At 39.9% G+C, this 21,457-nt stretch overlaps 1 protein-coding gene across 4 annotated transcripts in view; it reads right to left on the reverse strand.

The window, feature by feature from the left end:
* PLA2R1 (phospholipase A2 receptor 1) overlaps nucleotides 1-21,457 on the reverse strand; it is a 107,776-nt gene that overhangs the window by 61,550 nt on the left and 24,769 nt on the right. For all 4 annotated transcript variants that reach the window (XM_014859885.3, XM_014859866.3, XM_070507942.1 and 1 more), the window contains 6 exons: nucleotides 15,093-15,266; nucleotides 10,658-10,771; nucleotides 10,023-10,166; nucleotides 7,767-7,961; nucleotides 5,899-6,056; nucleotides 2,747-2,845 (listed from right to left, as the gene is read on the reverse strand). In XM_014859885.3, the coding sequence (XP_014715371.3) occupies nucleotides 2,747-2,845; nucleotides 5,899-6,056; nucleotides 7,767-7,961; nucleotides 10,023-10,166; nucleotides 10,658-10,771; nucleotides 15,093-15,266 (884 nt within the window). The remainder of the gene's footprint in view (nucleotides 1-2,746; nucleotides 2,846-5,898; nucleotides 6,057-7,766; nucleotides 7,962-10,022; nucleotides 10,167-10,657; nucleotides 10,772-15,092; nucleotides 15,267-21,457) is intronic.

Raw genomic sequence — 21,457 nt, forward strand, 5'->3', positions numbered from 1 at the left:
CTGTTCTTCAAAATCATATGGTACAGGAGACAAACATTCATTAGTCTTTTATATTTCAACTGAGTTATTTTAGTTCTTTTTCTTCCAGTATTATAAAATCACATCACTTATATCTATCTATTTTAAAATATTCCCCAGTTTTAAAATACACTTGATTTGGTGCCATGCCAATGCTTCCCAGATTTTGATCAGATATAAAATAATTTCTACTATATTTCTTGGAAAAAGGTCTCAGTCCTGCAGTAAATTAAAGAAAACCTTATTTTAGAAGTCAGCTATTTTAGTTAAAACATATTATTAAATGAGGTGTGGATCACAGGAGTTTCTCATCCAGCAGCCAGGTTGTGCCCTGAACTCACTCCCTTAACCTCTCCCTGACCTTGTCTGTGTGAGTGATTGACAGCTCCAGCCAGAGCCGCTCCATGGACCACTCCAGACGAGGCAGGGCGGTTACACTGCTTTTGTATTCGGAAGGACAGGCAGAGGAAGGCTGACAATTTGACCTTTCTAACAAAGTATTCCCTCTTCATTAGCAGTTTTTAGATCACAGGCTGTTTAGCAAAACAAAAAATCCAAGAACTGGGGGCCAGCCTGGTGGTGGAGTGGTTAAGTTCACACGTTCTGCTTCCGCAGCCAGGGTTCACTGGTTCAGATCTCAGGTGCAGACCTACACACCTCTTGGCAAGCCATGCTGTGGCAGGCGTCCCACATATGAAGTAGAGGAAGATGGGCATGGATGTTAGCTCAGGGCCAGTCTTCCTCAGCAAAAAGAGGAGGATTGGCAGCAGACGTTAGCTCAGGGCTAATCTTCCTCAAAAAAAAAAAAAAAAAAAATCCAAGAACTGAACAGGCTCAAGAAAACGGGGATTGGGGGGTAGAGGGGGAGGGGGCGGGGGTTGTGGGATAGTAATAACTAGAAAAACAAAGACTCTTTACTACAAGCCTTTGTCTACACAGTGAAAGTGGGAAGAATAATTGATTGTATCTGTGACTATCCTTTGTACATGAGGTGCCATTTCATTTTAAATGAAATGATGATGATGACAACACTGAAACAATTGCTCATATTGTCCAGTCCCGAAAAAGTGACTCAGAGGGAAAAATAAATCTTTTTTTTTTTTTTTTTGCTTTGAAATTATCAAGACAGTTTACAAGTTGATTTTGCATGTGCAGACTGTCTAAAGACTTGCATTGAAGCAACTGGCTAAAAGAAAGGAAACTTTCAGAACCATATACATAGACTGATGCATAAGGAAATTAATGGGAATTTTGCTGTAAAGAGAACTGGGTCTGTACTCAGAATCTTTAAATACTGGTAATGCTGGCCAGAAAAGGAAGGCAGTATACAAAACTTTGAATAGAACATCAGTTCTGTTTCTGCTGCGTAAGAAGTTAACTGCCCTTTCAACACAAATAAAACATGTTGAGTTGCCTTTAAAAGCCACACAGTAAGTAAATAGTTCCAATATTTCTGTTTAGGCAGAGATTAGATCAGAGATCAGCTATAACTAATTCAGGAATTGTAATCATTAGATAAAACATTTGGTAACATGTCATCTATGGCACATGTATTGTTCAGCTAGAATATGAAGATAATTCATAGGTTTACACATTGATTAAGGAATAAAATGCAGTTTCTGAAGAATGCATTATTGTTCAATTAGAACATAAATAACTGGATTATAAAATAAAGCAGAATTTCATAAAAAACATGTTTGGGAAATTTTTGAGACTCATACAGCATAAAAATCTCCAATGTTTAAAACCAAATTCTTTAGCGTGTGTGTGTGTGTATGTGTGTGTGTGTGAGAGAGAGAGAGAGAGAGAGAGAGAGAGAGAATGCACGTGCAGAGGACACTGATAGGCAGATTTTTTGTAACTTTACTACAGGATGTTGAATCTATTTTAAGAAATTTAAAACAAATAATTTTATACCTTTTAAGATTTTATTTTCCCTTCTTCTTGCCAAAGCCCCCCAGTACATAGTTGTGGGTCCTTCTGGTTGTGGCATGTGGGATGCCACGTCAGCATGGCTTGATGAGCAGCGAAACCCTGGCAAAACCAGGGCAGCCAAAGCGGAATGAGAACTTAACCACTCGGCCATGGGGCCGGCCCCTCTAACTTTTAAGTTTAAACCTAAAGTATTAAGTATTTTTTAGTACTTAAAATACTGAAAATACTTTGTTACTTAAAATACTAACTTATCCTTTATGATCTCTTTCCTAAATAATAAATATATTGCAAACATGCACTTCTTTCCATTATTGTATTCTATTCCAATATCTAAGTTTAAGCAGAGTGAAAAGGAAAGTAAAACTCTGGGTGCAGAAGTTCACTCTCTGACTCAAAGGAATGCGTTTGTTTTCACTCTGGCATCCCACTGGAAAAACCATGATCCATATGTGAGACAGGGCGCCAAGTGACAGGCATTGTTTGTACAGATGGTGTAACAGGATCATTTACATTTTTTATATCAAAAAATAGGTTGAAGAGGGTGGCAGGACAGCAGTCCTGTGTGGGGCTGTCAATGCTTTATGTTACGAGCTGATAATTGCTTGCTTTGTTAAAAGGAGCCCACACTCAGAAAAATAGAGGGAAGGAAAGAAAGAAGGAAGGGAGGGAGGGAAAAGAAAGGGAGGAAGCAAAGGCAGGAGAGAGCGGGAGAGATTCACTTTACATTGATGGTGGATAAATTATCCTAGTTATGAAGTCCTTGTACCTAAATTGCAACTTTAACAGCACTTACCTCTTGACAGCCTGATTCCGTGTCAGAAAGGACGTGGCCTGCTTTCTTACAAACGTAAAAAAGTGTTTCTTCACAATTTTTAACTTTCCAGTGTCCCTCCTAAGGGGAAAAATGTTACAGGTAATATACTCCATTATTGATGCTGATAGAGAATACCAATTATTTTGAATAAAAGTACGATTAAGAGTAAGTGTTTCAGGATGGGGTAATGTGTCAGTACCTTCTTTTGTCATTAGAAGGGGTTGATTCTCTCTCTACATGCAAGTGGGAGGCCCTGCTCTCTCTCCAGGGGTAAATAATTTCAAGACATGCAATCCTGGCCTGGCGGGCAGGACAGGAGGAGCGACCAATGTTTCTCGATTGTGTGCCAGGCTTAATGTGGGGTGATTTTCCTATATTATCTCAACGCTCCTGTGAGGTGGGCATTATTATTCCCATTTTAAAGGTTAGGTTTAATGCTTTGCACAAGGTCCAATAGTCAGTAAAAATTGGAGCTAGGATTTAATGCCAGGTTCAGTCCGACTTTACATTAGACTGCTCTCAATTTTTCTTTTAAAGAGACGGGATAGAGCAGTGATTCTCAATCTTTTGTATGCACCAGATTCATCTGAAAGGATTATTAAAACACAGATGACTGGGCCCCATGATCAGTGTCTCATTCAGCAGGTCAGGTGTGACCTGATAATTTGCATTCCTAAGAGGTTTTCAGGTGACGTTGATGCTGCTGGTCTGGGGACCCCACTTTGAGAACCACTTGGATGAAACCATCCCCCTGACCAAGTGGGAATGCTGCCTCCTTTCTTCAACCACTTCTGAGTGTTAAATCGATTGCCTTGCTGCTTACATGTATAAACCTGATGCTGAGGAAATGCCTGGAAGCTACCAGGAATCACCCTAGATAACCTTCTCATTGCTGAACTTCATGTTCAACCCCCAATGTCCTTCTTCACCACTCATTTTCCAAAGCCCCACTCCATTTCCTCTTTATATAACAGGCAGATACCTTCATGTCCTCTCCTAGTTCTACTGAAAGCTCACAACCTTCATTAATAACGAAATACAATAACTGCCCACAGATTAAAATTTTATCCTCCCAAAGGAGTTTGTTAGTTTAACACAAATCAGACCTTTAGGCTAAAACTACACACTTCAAATTTTAGGTGGTATCTCAGGCTTGCAGGGTTTTAGGGAAGCATGGAGTCCTTCCATGACCCTCAGAAACATACTATGCGGGAGGCTGACACCTTCGTCTATAAGAGCAGCCGTGTAGCCCTCCCCTGTGGAGTATTCCAGCAAATCATCCAGTGATAAGATAGCGTCAGACAGACTGTAGTTGCTTAATAACTATCGAATGGATGGATGAACAAATAAATAGTTTCCTAGGCTCTTGCATCCAAATTTAGGCTTCAACCATGCTTAGGTAATTCGTTAATTATGATAATTATATTCATATTGAGCTCTACTTCATGGGAGCAAATGTTACTTTTTACTCATCTACTATTTAAGAAGATACCGAGCTGCCAAAAATGGGGCCGCAAACTCTTGCACTTACAGCAGCATTATCCTGACACATCCAGTAACATGAATACCTTTCCTCACTATCTTAAAAATAACCTCTCTGTCCAAATGTTGGCTCCTGTTCTATAAACATGCTAAGTAGGATACCCATGTCTGTCAAACAGAAAAAGAGAATGCCAGTAGGAAATGAAGGTCATCTTAATGATATCAAAACCAATGAGCCAACGAAGCGTTAAATATTGTAGAATAAACTGTGGTGGCTTTCAGCAGAGTTAGACCCAAGCAAGCATTTAGAGAGGTCGTTGTTGGTCCCTCCTCAGATGTGACTCTGAGACACTGCCTAAGCACTATGATCATATCTGTGACAGCCTTAAAAAAAGAACAACAAAATATGTCATAAAATCGAGTCCTTAGAAATTTTCCATGTTTGGTTGGCACAATGCCTTTGTCAAGCTACTTAAATAGCATTCAATAAACTGCTTCTTGGGGGAACTTGATATGGTTTCCTGGTGGTTTGAAAGAGTAAAGACGCCTATAAAATCCCTCTAAGTCCAAAACTCGGCAGCTATCTGATCAAAGAGATTAAGTCTTTTCTAAACACATAATAAGCCCTTCAAATGGTTTGGGATTAAACTAATTCTGTATAATCAGATGTTTTAGATAAATGAGAGACTAGAGCTTAGGGATAAGTGTGATGTTAAGGCCACTGGGACCTTATACTCATGTGAGGAAAAGAGCAAGATTTTCCATTGGTTCACAGTTTTCAAAGAGGTTGCACATACTGTTGAAATTCTTTTATTTTAATAAGATAATGGAGCTTAAAAGCCATCACTCTCCAGAGTAACCTCCCAACACCTCGGTTCTTCCCATCGTCTTTACCATGGTGGTCAATGGCACCACCATCCACCAAACTGGTGGTCGCTCAAGACAAAAACCCACCGCTCTCTCACCCCTACATCTAATTTAGCAACAATTCGTATCTTCCAGAGGATCCTTGAATCTGTCTGCTTGTCTCCATATTCACCACACCCTAATTCGACCCCTGGAGTACCCTCCAAAATGGTTTCTCTGCTTCCCTTTTATCCCTCTCCAATCTATTCTCTATGCAGCAGCCACAGTTACTTTTAAAGATGTAAATCAGATCATGCCCTTTGTCTCCTTGAAGCCCTTTGGTATAGGAATACTGGGCCGATGAGCCTCACATTTTTGCACTCCTCCTGCCCCATCTCCTACCACCCCTCACCATTCATACCTTCATGCCACACTGGTCTGCTTTTGGATTACAGGCTTGGCCTGCCTTTGGGCTTCACACTAGTCTCCTCCTGCATGGGGTGTTCTACCCCTGCTCTTCAAGAGGTTTTTTTTTCCCTCCTTAATTAAATGTCACCTCTTCAGAGAGCCTCCCGTGACAGTCCTGTCTGAAGTAGTTGTTTCTCACCATCATGTCTCCTATCTCCTCAGAGCTATCATCACCATGCTTTTCCTGGGCGTACATGTTCACTGCCCAGCTTGGGCGCCCCATGAGGGGCAGAGACTGTGCCCGTCTTGGTCTCTGCCATAGTCCAAGTCCCTGGCACAGATGGCCTTCAATACGAGTCCAGCAAAGGGAGCACTGAACAGATGAATCAACTTACAGATTGCTCTGCTGAGACACACAGCTGGCTTCTATTCGGAAAAATCTGGGGCTCAAATGTGTGCCAATTAGTAAAGGTGACTGAGGAGCCATTAGACCATTCAAAGGAAACTGGAATTTTTCTGCTGCTCAAACCAATCCATGTTTCTGATGCATTTTCTGTAAGACATAAATGTGAATTACTTATAGGAACCCAATATCTGCAAAGCACACAAGCCACTGGGGCTATTACCAAAATATACCACTTTGCATGTGATTTTCTCTTTATTTCTTCATGTGATGAAATCTAAGTCTCAGTATAAAATACCTGCTTGAAACTTTCCCCCCTATCCTGTCCGATCTGCTTGATATCGGCTTCATAAGGGAGGCAGAGTGTGATCTAAAGCCAGCGGAAGGACAAAGCTTAAACAAGTCAAATTGCTGGAACTCTCATTAGTTCCTGCTACTGTATGCATAGTAGATCTGAAAAGTCAAGCTCTGTTTCTGTCTAGAGAAAGGAAAAGTAGAAAGTTCCATTGGATTAGGAAAAGCGTACTTTAAAAAAAAACTTTTAATGGTAGCCTAGCTTAACATATATTTTTTCTTGCTTTTTTTTGTATTGGTTAAAAAGGATACTGAAACTCATAGAAGCACTGAAATGGGAGCAATAGGGTTGCTGGAAAAGTAAATAGTTCAACAGCTCAGGCAGGCTGAATAGACCCGAGATGGCCGAGAGAGATGTTCAAGAGCCCTTGCTGAGACAGGGGCAGCCACAGGATTTCTTTTAATCCCAGATGCAAAGGGTGCAGAAAAATGACAGAGAAAGATTTTCATTTTCACTCTGAACTAAAACCAGCATTGGAAAGGTCATCAGAGTAGACTCTGGAGATTTATTTTTATTTTAAAAAATTTACTCTAAGTCAGTGATTTCAATGTTTTCCAGCAGACTCCTCTGTCCAATATATGACATAGGTAGGAGCAGACCTGCTCTGATGGACTAAAGCTGGGTGGAGGCCCAGGAGCTTGGAACTGCTGACATGGCACACAGCTTGAAAACCACTGCACCAAATAAACTACCCATTTTCACTGGCTGAAGTTATGTAAGGCAGCCCTGGTGGTCTAGTGTTTAAGATTCACGATCTCACTCCCACGGTCTGTGTTTGTTTCCTGGTCGGGGAACCACACCACCTGTCTGTCAGTTGTCCTACTGTGATGGCTGTGTGATGCTGTGATGCTGAAAGCTGTGCCACCAGCATTTCAAATACCAGTAGGGTCACCCATGGTGGACAGGTTTCAGTAGAACTTCCGACTAAGACAAACTAGGAAGAAGGACCTGGCCACCCACTTCTGAAAAGATTGGCTATAAAAACCTTGTGAATAACAGTGGAGCATTGTCTGATACAGTGCTAGAAGGTGAGATGGTGAAAAAAGACCAGGCAGGGTTCTGCTGTGCTGTACACAGGGTCGCTAGGACTTGGAATTGACTCCATGGCACTAACAACAACAAAAATTATTTAAATCCAATTATTTGTCTAAGGAATTCCCTTTATTGCTTGGATTACATGCCCACAGTACACTACCGCTATCTAGCGGCCATAAAGCTAAATTACAGGTTCAGGTTTCTTCATTAGACGTTTCAGAAATAACCTTTGCCCCTTGAAAAAAATCTTTAAAAATCGAATCTATCTGGCATATGTGAGATGTTACAAAATTTCTGAACATCTATTTTGTAAAATCCAGTAAATTTTCACTCCTGAATATATTTTAGAAACTTCAGAAATTTGTGCCATAGCCACTTTTAAATAGCTTAGTTTCTTTTCAATTCCACTAATAAAGATAGTTAATACATTATATTTCATATCTGTCAAGTCATAGTCAGTTGGCACTCACCATCTCCAAGGAGGGTGACAAGAAACTCCACCTCTGCCAGCGAAGTTACGTCTATTAATACACTGTTATCAGACTGGCAAGAACGCAAAGCCTCAGCCCAGGGCTTTTCTTCTTTCTGAAGTTTATAGCAATTACGATTGTGGGGATTCCAGCCAGGCTCACAGTGGGTAGCGTAATATTTCCAAGCATCTTTTTCTTTTTAAACCAAGAAAAAACAATGTCATTTTCCACAATAATTTTAACATTACATATGACTCAATATAAATTACCATTAATACATGATTTTTTTAAAACTTCAAAAACAGAAATACATGAAACAATAACATCTGACTCATAGAATTCTAGATCTTCAGAGTTGAGAAGGATTCAATCTATGCTGTAAACCCAGCATCGAGTGAATGTCAGCGCTTCATTTTCCAGGTGAGATATCGAAGGCACAGAGGTACAGAGACTTTGTAAAGGTCACACAGCCAAAGCTGAGAGTCAGGGCTAGATATAAGATTTACCAGCTAGAGCTGTCCATTTAAAAAAAAATTTTTACACTGGAAAAGGAGTATTATGGAACACAACTTAAATGGTGTTTAATCCCAAGGATTTTATGTACAGTATGTAGGTCGGGATAAATATTTTATCCTCAGCTTAAGTGAGTCTGAAATTCTGGCCACTTCCTCTAGGGCAGAGATGACAAATAGCTTTCATCCCGAGGGGCAGTCTGGGCGCCTGTGGTGTCCCTCTGGGTTCATATGGCCGCTGGGTTAGGCTTACAGGAAAATAGTGCCAGGATGCTCTGACAATGTTGGGGAAGGCAGAGGTGTGCCTGCCAAGTTCTGGCTCTCCTCTTCCAGGAACTTGTCCCCAACCTGGTGATAGCATTTTTATTCTAGTAACCATCATAGGTGCCTCCCTTAAGCACTAATTTAGTTAGATATAACTTCATTGCTATTTGGGAAACAAGATGTTCTTTTAAAATCGCCTCTAGGACTCCGACAGTAATGAGAATCACAGTCGAGGAATGTTAGCACGTTTAGATATCATCGACTGCAGTGGTTGTCAACCTAAAAAAAACAGTCATGGAGCACCTTTTAAAAATGTAACCTTAAACTTCACTCTAAAGGTAAGACAAAGAAGAAAGAGGAACTTCTCTGACTCAAGCAAAGGCAGAGCCACGCAAGGAAGCCGCGGATCCTAGAAACCCAGTTTGAAGACCCTGGACCAGATCATCAAAGGAATTTGTTGAAGTTGAAGCAACAGCAAATAATCCAAACTTTGTGTAACTACCCTCATTTCTGGTCTTCTGACCTCAATCGGTAGATCAGGAGAATCAATAAAACAGAAGAAAAGAAGCCATGGCAGGAAAGAGTGTAGGCGGGCATAAGGAAGAAAGAAAAGAAGGAAGAAGTGGAGAAAGAAGGACATCAACAGGAGCAGCAATTTCAGTAAATTATTGAAATAATGAGAAAATCTCTACAGAAGAAAATGGTTCGATGCTTCTTCTCCCTCATGTACCCCATATTCTAAAATACCCTTAGGCTTAGCGACTTAACAATGAAAGTTAAAGCTTAATTGTAAGCGATAATATTTAAAAATGACAACTCAGCTTATTTTTTTAAACGCAGAGTTGTTTCTAATTATACTGGTAATGATTCTTTTAAAAATGGTTATGCTTTTATCTCCACTTTCCGAGTTAAGACATTAATTCCCACAGAAACTAAAAAGAGGTAATAGATCTTAAAAACAGAAATAATTGGGCTTCAGGTACTAGACCGTAATTAGGTAGTATTTGTCTTAAATACACCTAAAAGTTTGGCATGTTATTTTGCGGAGGAGGATGTGTTACTAATAAGAGATACAGAGTGTGATAGGAAATCAATAAGGTAAGGAATTTCATAAAACTATTTTCTAATGCACATTTAATTTCTAGAGGAACCATAAATAAAACTCAAAACTAGAATAGAAAAGGAAGCATGTCTTGTTTTTCTAATTCGGAATGACTAAGAGTGCAAGTTTTTTAAACAGAGAAGAAGAAAATGTTTTCTATGCTCAGTTTATTTTGCTTTCCTTTTTAGTAAAAATCTAAATGCATTTGTTAAATTCATGGAATAACAGGTATTATCTAGTTATACATTTTTATTCCTATAAAAATTAGCCTTAGCTGAGTTTAAATGTTGAATTATTAGCAAAAAAAAAGAGGGATGTGAATATATTGAGAACACAAGTAAGCGACTCAGAAGAACAGCTTAAAATTAGAACACTTACCAACTCCTTCGTGATCAGTGTCGTTTAGATATTTTTTACATACATAAGGCAAGGTGGACTCACAATCCCGACTCCTCCAGGCATTTGGCATAAACGGATTAAATGTTCCGCAGTGATATTCAACAAACGGCTCAAAGTTTATTTCTGAAAATACAATGTGTGTGGCTAATGTTAGAAGCAAAAGTGGTTAGTTTAATATACATTGAAATGTAGCCTTCGCATCAAGGAGAGAGTCTTCTCTTTGGCATATACAATAAATCCTAGAAATTGTTCTATCTATGATTTTGCAGTTGAAGTCCAGACATGGCAATGAAATGATTTCCCAAAGATAGCAACAGTTGATTTTATTGTTTTAAAGTAGAGAAATATTTTGCAATTTGCTGCTATTTCTAAAACAGCTGACTGGAATCTTTGCTCTGACTCAAATCCTCCTGCAACATTGACTAAATAGCTTACTTTCTTGGCCTCCATTTTCTTGTCCGGAAAAGCTTGCCTTAAAGGAATTCAGGCAGGCTTAAAAAAACGTTCATAAACCACTTTCAACGTAACATGTCTTATACACATGTGGGAAATACTGCTGTTGAAGGCTGTGGGATGACGCCACCTGTCGAAGGTAAATAAAATGCTGTGAGTACCTGGGTTCCAGTTCAGGTAGTTGAGCGGCGTTCTATCAGACCACTGCCAGCCAGCATTTTCATCCAGCTGATTCAGACCTATCCACACCTCCACTGCGTCACTGCTTAAGTGCTCTGAAATGAAGAGAAATATGAAGTTTCAAAAAAAAGATCAATGTTACACTTCTTTCCTGTTTTCCTACTCCTGGAGCATGCAGTCATACATTAACTCCAGTCAGTGACAGAAAAGGGTTTAAGTGCTGCTAAATCCCACCCTGATGCTTCAGAGGAACAAAGCCAGTCTCCTCTCCCGCTGTCTTGAAAAACTCAGCAGTCTCCTAAAGCCTCTCTGACAGCAGCTGTGAAGTGCTTAACCTAAGCATCCAGAAATGCTGCCTTTCAACGCTCATCAATGCATCCAAGGGTGCGTGGCCACAAGTCTGAGACCATCTGACTCGTGTGAGCTCATGCACTTAGGGCTTTTAGAGGAAGAAGGAGGAAGTGTCCAGGGTCACTCCCAGAAAGTGCCCTTTTGTCTTCTCTCACTTGTCATGTGTGCCCTGTGGCTTCAGCTTGGAGGCTCGAGACTCCAGTACTCTGAGGCCACGATGCACCCTGAGCAAGGGGGCTGGGAAGAAATGCTCTTAAATCCGTGTAATGGGTATATGTGTGTGCACATATAATTTTATGCACTTGTCAATATTTTTGAAATATTTCACAGTTAAAAAATGGAACAATTTAAAGAAGCTTTTCTTTAGGGATCTGGCAATGAAGAGGAAAGCAGATAAATATTGTTGGTGAATGGAGGCAAGTCTTCAACTTAAAGAAGGTATGCTCAAGCAGAGAAGGGAGGGGGCTATCCAGTAGGTGTTGTCTGGCCAAGAGGAGCAGCATAATCCAGGGACAGGAGCATCCACAGAGATCTACGGCAGGTTGGGAAGTAAGGGTCAAACACAATGCAGACACATGAGGCTGCTTCTTCACCTTGGAGTGGAGGAGGTGTCCTGGCAGGCTGGCTCTGTGGCCCCTGCTCCAACCACTGCACCACACATCCTCATGTTCTAATTCAACACCACTTTTGTTATAAATGCTATATATAAACATGTGCATTGACGTGCTTGTGCAGAAAAATATGGTTACTAAAAATATAGAATTAGGGAAAACTTTCCTTTGGTTTTTCTTTTTGTGCACCTGAATTTTAAAAATTATTCTAGAGTAAACATGAATTGTGCTATAAAATGTGGGGGAAAAAACAGAGTCAGAAACTTTTAGTGAAAATGACTAATTTTGTGACACTTTCAAATGTTGCCATTTAATTTTTTAATCTATAAGAGAGAGATTGTCCTCTTATGGTTCATCTGCTTCGGAACCCAATTTATTTTGAGCCAGATGCAGGGGCCCTGCCTGAGACTGAGACCCTGATAGATAAGAGTTATACATAGGCTGAGCTGTATGTCCCAGTTCGCCTGGAAAAATAGTTTATGCTGGTAGTTCCAGAATAATTATTAATCGCAATCCTTTTTACTCTCAAAAGAGTCTCGGTTTGAATGATTGATTGTATGGTCACCCAGGTTATGAAGATTAGTGAATTCACACAACAAGGCTGCAGCATCCTCTGTGATTGGGCATTTCAATACAATTGTGGAAAACTGGAAGAACTTAACCCACTTAAGGAAAGAGAAAAAGGTGCTTTACAATTTTGAGACCCTAGAAATCTGTAAACAGAAACAGCATAATATTCTTAGGCCCTGCCGTTTCAGGTTTCTGTGACATTAACACCACCTCTTCCTAATGTTGATTGGATTAGCCCTTTCAGTAGCACCATTTGATCAAATCATGTAATGGGCATCGCGATGACAGGAAGTGGGCTGGGAGAAGGATTGACAAGAAGGAGAAATTTCCACATTTCCTATTAGGGTAAGTGCCAAGTGATGTTTTCAAATAATCTACTTAAAATATTTAAAGATTAAGTATTCTTATGTTAGAGTTCTTTTGAATACCCTCTGTGCAATTGTTTTAACAATACACATGCAAAATCATTTTGTAATTTGTAATCTGTGTTTAAATGTACCAAAACAGTCTATTAAGCTTTACAACTAAACTGGCTCACAATTCTATAACAACAAATTTGAACCTAAATTCCTTTGGATACTTCTTGGCATTTGTGACAGCTTAGACAATTCCTTATACCATAGCTAATGTCCATCAGCGATTAGCAAGAAACAGTAGACTATTCTCATTATATAGTGCCCGTCTTTGTCTCTCGTTAGTTTTTGTTCTAAAGTCTATTTTGTCTGATCTAAGTATTGCTACCTCCACTTTCTTTTCTTTGCCATTTGCATGGAATATCTTTTTCCATCCTTTCACTTTCAGTTTGTGAGTGTCTTTACATCTGAAGTGTGTCTCTTGTATGCAGTATATACATGGGTCTTGTTTTTTTAACCGATTGGCCACCCTATGGCATTTGATTGGAGCATTTAGTCCATTGACGTTTAAAGTAGCTATTGATAAATATGTATTTACTGCCATTTTGTTACTTTTTTTTTCTGGGTGTTTTAGTAGCTCTTCTATTCTCATCATTAAAAAAAACCTGGGTGAGAATAGGCTTCCATCTATATGACTAGACTCCTGTTTTCCTAAACAATCCCCAAAGTCTGAATCATAGAACTGTAGTATTTAAATCAAAGTCTCTGACATACCTGATTTCTTTCATCGTATTGAAGTCTGATGAGTAAGTCCAAACCCTCTTATTAGAAATCCCAGCAGTCTAGATCATTTTAATTCATAAATGCTGTGCAAAATTTTCTATGAAAACCATTACAGGCTAATGATGATATTGAAAATGGGTGTTTTCCCACAATATGACTCACTCAAATGAGTTTCTGTGATTAATTTCCCACTTTTGCATGTTTGTGGGGAAAGGCACAGGCATGCACTGCTCCTGCCTTTGTTACAATCCCTCTGGAAGGTGTTAATGACTCTCAAAAGCCTTAAAATGTGCTTCCTCTCCCACCCAATGAATCTACTTCTACAAACTTATAGAGAAATAATTGGGGATCTTTGCACAAAGGTACGTGCAGAGGTGGTTTATAATAGCAACAAATAAATAAAAACAAAATAAATAATTTTATTTATCTATCCCTAATAGTAGGAGATCGGATAAATATATTATTGCTAACCTATAATACTATGGAACCATTAAAAATTATGATGTAGATCTACATTTACAGACATGGACAGATGTTCATTATATGCAGGTAAATGAAATAAGCATATTACTAAACCGTGTGCACAGTTGTTGTTAAATGGTTAACATATATGGAGTGTTTATTTTGTGTGCCAGGCACTTTTCTAAGACTTCACCTGCACAATAACACGTAATCTGCGCCCCCTAAAAGGAGGCATTATTATTATTTCCATTTGATAGAGGGGGGAAGTTGAGGCACAGAGAGCTTAAGTCACTAACCTGTTTAGCCCTGCTAGAAAGTGGTAGAGGCAGGATTCAAACCCAGGCAGGTGGCTCTCTGGTCCCTGCTCATAACCACTGTGCAAGAGCTGCCTCATGTTTTTATTCAATACCAATGTCCATAGACACTAGGTATGTATGCAAGCACGCATTTATATGTTTTCCCAGGAAAACGTGGTTATCTCTGGATTGTGGAATTATGGGAGATTTTTCTTTTGTTTTTCTTTCTGTACACTTGAAATTTTAAAATCATTCTAGAATAAACATGTTCTACATGTGCAATAAAGTTTGAAAAAAAAGCATCAGAAACTTTGAACGAAAGTGGGTAATTTTGTGGCACTTTCAAATGTTGTTTCCAAAAATTTTTAACAAGCTATATGTACACATCTACACACACATTTAGTCGATAAAGGAGAAGTAAGAGGAATGTTTAGGTGATAGGTGGAACACAGACCCAGCTCATTAGCACAACTCTTTAGACATCTTATATTATTGTTTTATGCTGTTAGTTAATGTGTGTGCTTTTGCTTTTCCAACTAAATTTTAAGTTCTTTGGCATTCACCAGAAGGCCTGCTGTGTACCTGCACATAGTGACTTACAGGTAAGATTTTGTTTAATTAATAAATGACACAATTATTTGTTAATGGAAACTGAATGGCTAAGATCTCCAGCAGAGCAGGAAGTTGTACTTAAGTTTAGAAGTCTCCCAGATCCACTTGCTAGAACTGCAAACTCTCCTGGGTTCCTTGGTGTGGGCTCAACTTCTGTTCCCCAAGGGGAGGAAATAAGGAAGACAAGACCAGGTAGCAAATGGAATCGCCTAGCATTTAAGTCAAGCTTCTGGGTGGGAGTTTGGCCCATGTTAATAAAAGAAAAATATATTCCCAGGGACTTTTTTTCCAGAATACATCTTTGCATGCATGAACATAACTGTTCATGACAGTCATTTTAATGGTATCAATATCAATGTGCATCATCCAACTACTTACTCCTTATGAAATTTTCTTCATTCTCATCTGCAATACTTAGTAAAGCACCTCCTTGAATCTGGCATGAAGAATGTGCCTCGTTCCAGGAGAGAGAGGAAAACAGGTTGAATTGGTAGCAAATGTGTGAATTGGGATCCTTCTCCCAGACAGCATCACAACCCACCTCTGAGGATGCTGGAAATAAAATCCATTAAAACATTAATTATAACCTTATTTTATTATTTTATCTGTACAGCAATATGTTTTTGCAGTGAATTTGAATGGAATGATTCCAACTTGCAACCTCTAAAACTTCAGTACCTTATCGATTCTTGATTAGGCCTTTATGATGAAATCTGCATTGTTATCCCATTGGCACTTTATGGTTAAACTCTTTGGAGATTTAAAAGAAATTCAAGAAATTATCAATAAAAAGGTTCTGATCCTTTCTGGGAAAATAATAGCAACCATTTTTGAGAAGGCAATGAAGTGAAATATTTGGGAAATAACATCTGAGTTCTTTAAAAAGCAATCATTTAGAGCTTTATAGTGAAAGCTGTGTGAATTTAAATGTTTATTTGAAATGGAATCTAATGTTGTTTCAAAAGGCTTTTTTCCCCTCAAATACAAAAATGCTAGATGGAATAAAAGGGATATGGTAGAAATATGAGTGTATAATGAACACAAGTTTTCAAATAAACACTGAGAACAGGAACACTGATATTTAGTTTAAGAAAGTTCTTTCAGCCAAAAGGTGGAGAAGTGAAATCGACTGGTAAAACATTGGCCAAGATTGCACAGTAAGCTTAAAAGTAAATTTAATAAACTATGACATGTGTATCTGAAATTTGAAGTTTATTGAAGTAACAGAAAATGAAGACCTAGTTTGGGTGCTTTGGTTAAAATTTTAAATCAAAACCCAAGATGAACTAAGCAGCCATAATATTTACCTGAAATCAGACTCAGCCAAGGAATTTCAGAATGTAGAAAATGTGAACCATGCTACAGCATGAGTATAGCTGATGGACAGGCAATCTGCTAAAACCTAGAACAACTTTTCCCAAAGTGTGGGCCATGGTGTAATACAACTTCAAGAGCTTCTCAAGAAACTCTGGGATATAACGCATATATACCCTCCTCTGGAAAATTCATAACATCCATTAGCATATTAAAGGCCCTGAGAAGTTTTGAAGTAAAGCAACGGCTTAATTTTAACTCAGTAAACCTTGAACTTATTTGACAATGTAATCTTTTTTGTTTTGTTTTTCCCATAATACTTAGTTAGATGGTTCCCTTGGAAACGTGGAAAGTTTGCTTTCACGTCTGCTTGCCATGTGCTTTCCCCAGAACTGAGTTAGTTAACTAGAAGTTATTAAACCACATATAAATCTAAGGTTGACTATAGAGTTTCCTGACTGGCACATGTAGTGTAGAAGGATCCAAGATTGAAAGAGGGCAAATATAGGGCTGTTGTCACCAAGTAAAACTGAAGGAAAGGAAGGGAAAGATAGGAGGAAATTATCAGTAATCACCTTGGCCTGGCAGCTGAAATTTCCCCATTGACACCGAGTCCTTCGAGATGGTCTTCAGTTAAAATGCTAGGCCATCCCTGAGATGGACAACACTAAGCATTATAAGACATCAGTTCAGCCCCGTTCATCCAGTGTGACAGCTGAGGCCATGAGGGAGGAGAGGGGAGTGTTCATAATTTCAGTGTGCATAGGAATCATTCAGCCGGCTTCTAGAAAAACTGCAGATGCCTCGTTCTCGGTCTCAGAGATTCTGAATCAGTAGGTCTGAGGTGGGATTCAGAAACCTGGATGTTAAATATATTCCTGATTCTCAGCAGATGGTCCATGAAGCAAATACTGGGAAACACTGGTTTAAAAGAAGAAATTCTCAAGGAGGGTAGGTCTGAGTAGCCTTTGGCTACTAGAAGATAGTAGGATGTTAGAAAGGGAGATATAGGGAGAGGATGTCTGGGAGTAGAGCACCTGCCTCTCATCTCCTGCTGCGAAGAAAGATCGGACGATAAGTCCTAATTATAAGCTGCCAAGCCACAGCCACGCACATGATAAGAGATGGTCTGGAGGACACTTCAGTTGATTTCATTTCCATTTTTGCCCAGAGTTGGTCCTGCCCGTTCAACTGGACATAGATCAAGCTATGTAAACACAGCCTTTTTAGTAACCTGCCTGAATTCTATGTATTAAACAGTTAAGATGAGAGACTTACAGTGATCCTGTCTGTGCTGCAAGTTATGTAGCCCAGTTTTGCTAAATTTTCCTTGGTTTTAGATTATCTGTGCCAATTCTCAAGGTTAATCAAAAGGAAACTCCAAATATTTGCAATATGCCCATATTCTCCTAACAAGTAAGTTCATTCATTATTGAAATTTGCTTTTAACTAAAATATAAGCATTTGTACTTCTATGCAGGCTGACCACAAGTCCTCTCTCTGCTTCTCTAGGTGGGCTGTGCGGCACTCCGCGGATCTTATTTGAAGGTTATACAGTGACGAATGGAATGAAAATGCTACCCTGGGCCCAGGTGCTGCGATGGGCTATCCTGATGGCCCTTCAGGACAGAAGGCCTTATTCCTCCACGGCCAGCAGACGCCTCTCAACGTTAAGCTTTCGTCAAGGATTGCCTTGGCTTAAGAGCACCCAATGTCACCTTCACTTCCCAAGGGCAGCTGGAAAACCATGACTAGTCAGTGCAGGGCTATAAGGCCCCTCCTCTCTACCCAAGTAGGGGCAAATCCAGTTTGAGATCTCCCATAGGTCAGTCTAGGAGTTGCCAGGCCCGCATGACAATCCTGTGCAGTCTTGCCCTCTTCCCTTCCTTCCGTGTGTATTGATCCTGACAGCACTCCTCAGGAGACCTCCTGCATGTTCCTCTCTGCCTCAGAGACTGCTCCCTGGGAACCCACCTGGCACAGGTGCCCACCTTGGCCTGGGGTGTATGCATTTATTTACCATTAGTTCTCTTGCTGCTTCTTATATAATCTCTCTTTCCAAGCCACTGAAAACGCAACATTGAAGCCTGGGATGTCAGGTATGTTTAATTATTCTTAAAAATTTCTATTCTAAGGGCTAGAATCATATTGTCATATTTCTTTGCACCTTTGGTTGTCTTTATATTATCTCCTCGGTTGCTATAATATGAGCTCCTTAAGGGAAGCAACTGTGTGATATATCTTTGTATTCATGTTATTTGATGAAAGACCTTTTGCATGAAGTTATAAATAGGTGATTTTCCCCTCCCAAAATACACCTCTCTTTTAATGAACTGAGGTATACTCATGTCAGCTCTGATTTTATTGTGGGTTATGAGTGAGATAAGCCATTCCTCTTCTCCATTAATGAGGCTTGTTTTTCTTCCCTAAGAATACGGCTTTGCCATTGTCCCAGCTGTGTTGTTTCTTGCCACTTTTTAAAACTGTTGAATTCTTTTAAAAAAGTGAATTCTTCCACTATTAGAGCAACTCCAAGCTGCAAATTTACTATTTTTCTCTCTCTTTGGTCTTTCATATACTCAGCAAATAGTTTGAATATTTGCTTCCTGCAAAGTGCTATGTTGGCAAATCTCAGGTAAAAGGGATGGCAGACCGAGTCAGGACTTCTTGCCATACACTCCCACTGCCTTACATGTTCCTTGGTAGCCCTGATCGCAACGGAAATTAAATGATGCATTATGTGATTGCTATTTGATTGTTTCTCCTGATAAAATGTATCAGGAAAGCGGGTACCACATTCATCTTGTTCATGGTATTCTCCAAGCTTGCCCATCAGCATTTAACGGTTATTGGGTAGAAAAGAATGCTCTCAGAGGAGGCTGAGAAGTGATGGTCACAAAGGAAAGAGGAAAACTGATAGGTGTGGGCCACAGAAGCCCAAAGAAAGAGTTGGTGTCAATTTTGTTACATGTGGCTGAATCTTTGAATATGATGAAAACTGAGTGCATTAGTGACTTTATGGGGCTGCCTTCTCTGTGCCTGCACCCAACAGATGACCACTGCCAAGAAAAGTCATTCTGATTAGTTCATTATCAGCTACCTCCATACTCTCTGGAAACATTGATAGTTTTCTCTAACAAGCTTGCTCTCCCAGCAGCCACAAAGCCCACTTCACATCTTTTCTATTGTGCAAACCTCTCACTCCTTCTTCCTCCTCTTCAGAGAGAAAGTCCACAGCCAGTGGACTAGTTTCTCCTCTTTCTCCCATTACCCAGCCTATCAACCTTCCTGGACCTGTACTATCCTCTCCCCCTTCCCTCCTACGGAGAAATTGTCTTTACATCTACAAAGGCCAGTCTGTCCATCTATGATCTGGACCCTACTTCGTTCTGTCTTCTCAGAGACCACTCATACTCCACCAGTTGCTTTGACTTTCCTGCATCTTCAACCGCTCTCTGTTAGATCATTTCTAGATACATTCAAAGATGGCCTAACATCTCTCATTCTTAAAAAGTATGAAACACACTTTTATATACAGACTATCTCCAATTCCTCATCTCTCATCTACTCTTTTAAAAAAGTAACAGTCTTATTGAGATATAATTATCATACCATATAACTCACCCATTTAAAGTATAGAATTCAGTGATTTTTGGTATATTCAAAGGATTGTAGCTTTAATCAGCTACTCAGACACCTGACAGCTTAGCTCTCTTTCTCCAACTCAGTTGAGTTCCTGACAACCAGGTCCTGTTCAGTCTATCTCCAAATTAGATCTTCAATATATCCATTTTTCACCAACCTCCTTGCTGCCGCCTAGCCCAAGTCACCACTATCTCTGGCCCAGACTATTGCTGGAGCCTTATAACTGATCTCGAGGATTTCCTTCTTGCTCCCTTCCAAGCCATTCACCATATGAAGCCACGGTGATCTTTAAAAAAAAATTTTTTTTTTTGAGGAAGATTATCCCTGAGCTAACTACTGGCAGCCTTCCTCTTTTTTGCTGAGGAAGCCTGGCCCTGAGCTAACATCATGCCCATCTTCCTCTACTTTATACGTGGGACGCCTACCACAGCATGGCGTACCAAGCAGTGCCATGTCCACACCCGGGATCCCAACCAGCGAATCCCGGGCCGCCGAGAAGCGGAACGTGCGAACTTAACCGCTGCGCCACTGGGCCGGCCCCATCTTAAAAAAAAAAATCTTAAAGCATAATCAGTCTTCTGCTTAAGACTCTTCTATGGATTTCTTTTACACTTGGAATTAGGTAAATCCTTACCTCTAGGACACTCTGAATTATCTTGCTTGCATGAGTTGGCCTCTGCCTACCTTTCCAGAGTGTCTTGTTCCTCTCTCCTTCACTCATGTGCTATTGCCACTCTGTATTTCCTAGACAGCAAAAACCTCTTTCCCTCCTCAAAGACTTCAGACATTTGGCCAGTGGTATGCTGGGGGTGTGTGGCAGGGCAGTCAACCTGGACAGGTGGGAGTATTTTATCATGGACCTTGTTTAGAATTGCCAGTTCATGTGCGTGGTCAGTCAAAAGCAGAATGACCTTTAGTTGGGTTTATTACTGTTTTTTAGTTCTAGTCAAACAATAAACTCCTTTTATTGCCTATATGAGTGCTGACCACTCCTATGGCTTCTTCCTCTTGCCTCCTTGGTACACTGCTGTACCACTACAACTCTGGATGGACATCTCATCCCCCAACTTTCCATCTTAATAACACCCAGTCATCTCTTGGGCTAGAGTTGAAATGCAACTTCCTCAGTAAAACTTTCTTTGTCTCTCAAATTTACATTTGATTTCTCACTTAGAACACCATTTTTGTTTTTTTTAAAGTATCACCTATCAAAACTTGTAATTATAAATCAATTTGAGTGTTATACTTGAATGTGAACTTCATCAGGGCAGACACTATGATGTTCATCTTTCACATTCATCGTTATGATCCCAGCAGCCAGCAGAGTGCATGGCACATAGTAGGTGTTCAACGCATATTTGTGGAAATGAATAGTTTGTGGAAATAGAGGTCAGGCATGCACCATCATAGAACCAAGCAGTGACAGTGCACTGAGGAGTGAAAGCAAGAGGCGAAGGGGTAGACAATTCTTTTGAGAAGTCTCTCTATGTAGGGGATGAGAGAGGCGCATTTTCAGGAGGCAGAAGTAAGGATGAGAAGTTGTATTATTTTTAAGGTGTTATTTTCAGACAAGCAGGTTTAACTGCTAATGAGAAGGATCCAGTAGAATGGTGTGCATTGGAATCACCGAGAAGGCTTGTTAAAACAGACAGCAGGGCTGTACTTCTAGGATTTCTGATATAGTTGTTTGGGTGTGGCTGATAATTTGCATTTCTAGCAAGCCCATTCTGATGCTGCTAGAATGGGGACCACACTTTGAGAACCACTGAGATAGAGGTTGGAGA

This window comes from Equus asinus, chromosome 4 (assembly GCF_041296235.1).
Source record: "Equus asinus isolate D_3611 breed Donkey chromosome 4, EquAss-T2T_v2, whole genome shotgun sequence".
In the NCBI taxonomy this organism is placed as follows: domain Eukaryota; kingdom Metazoa; phylum Chordata; class Mammalia; order Perissodactyla; family Equidae; genus Equus; species Equus asinus.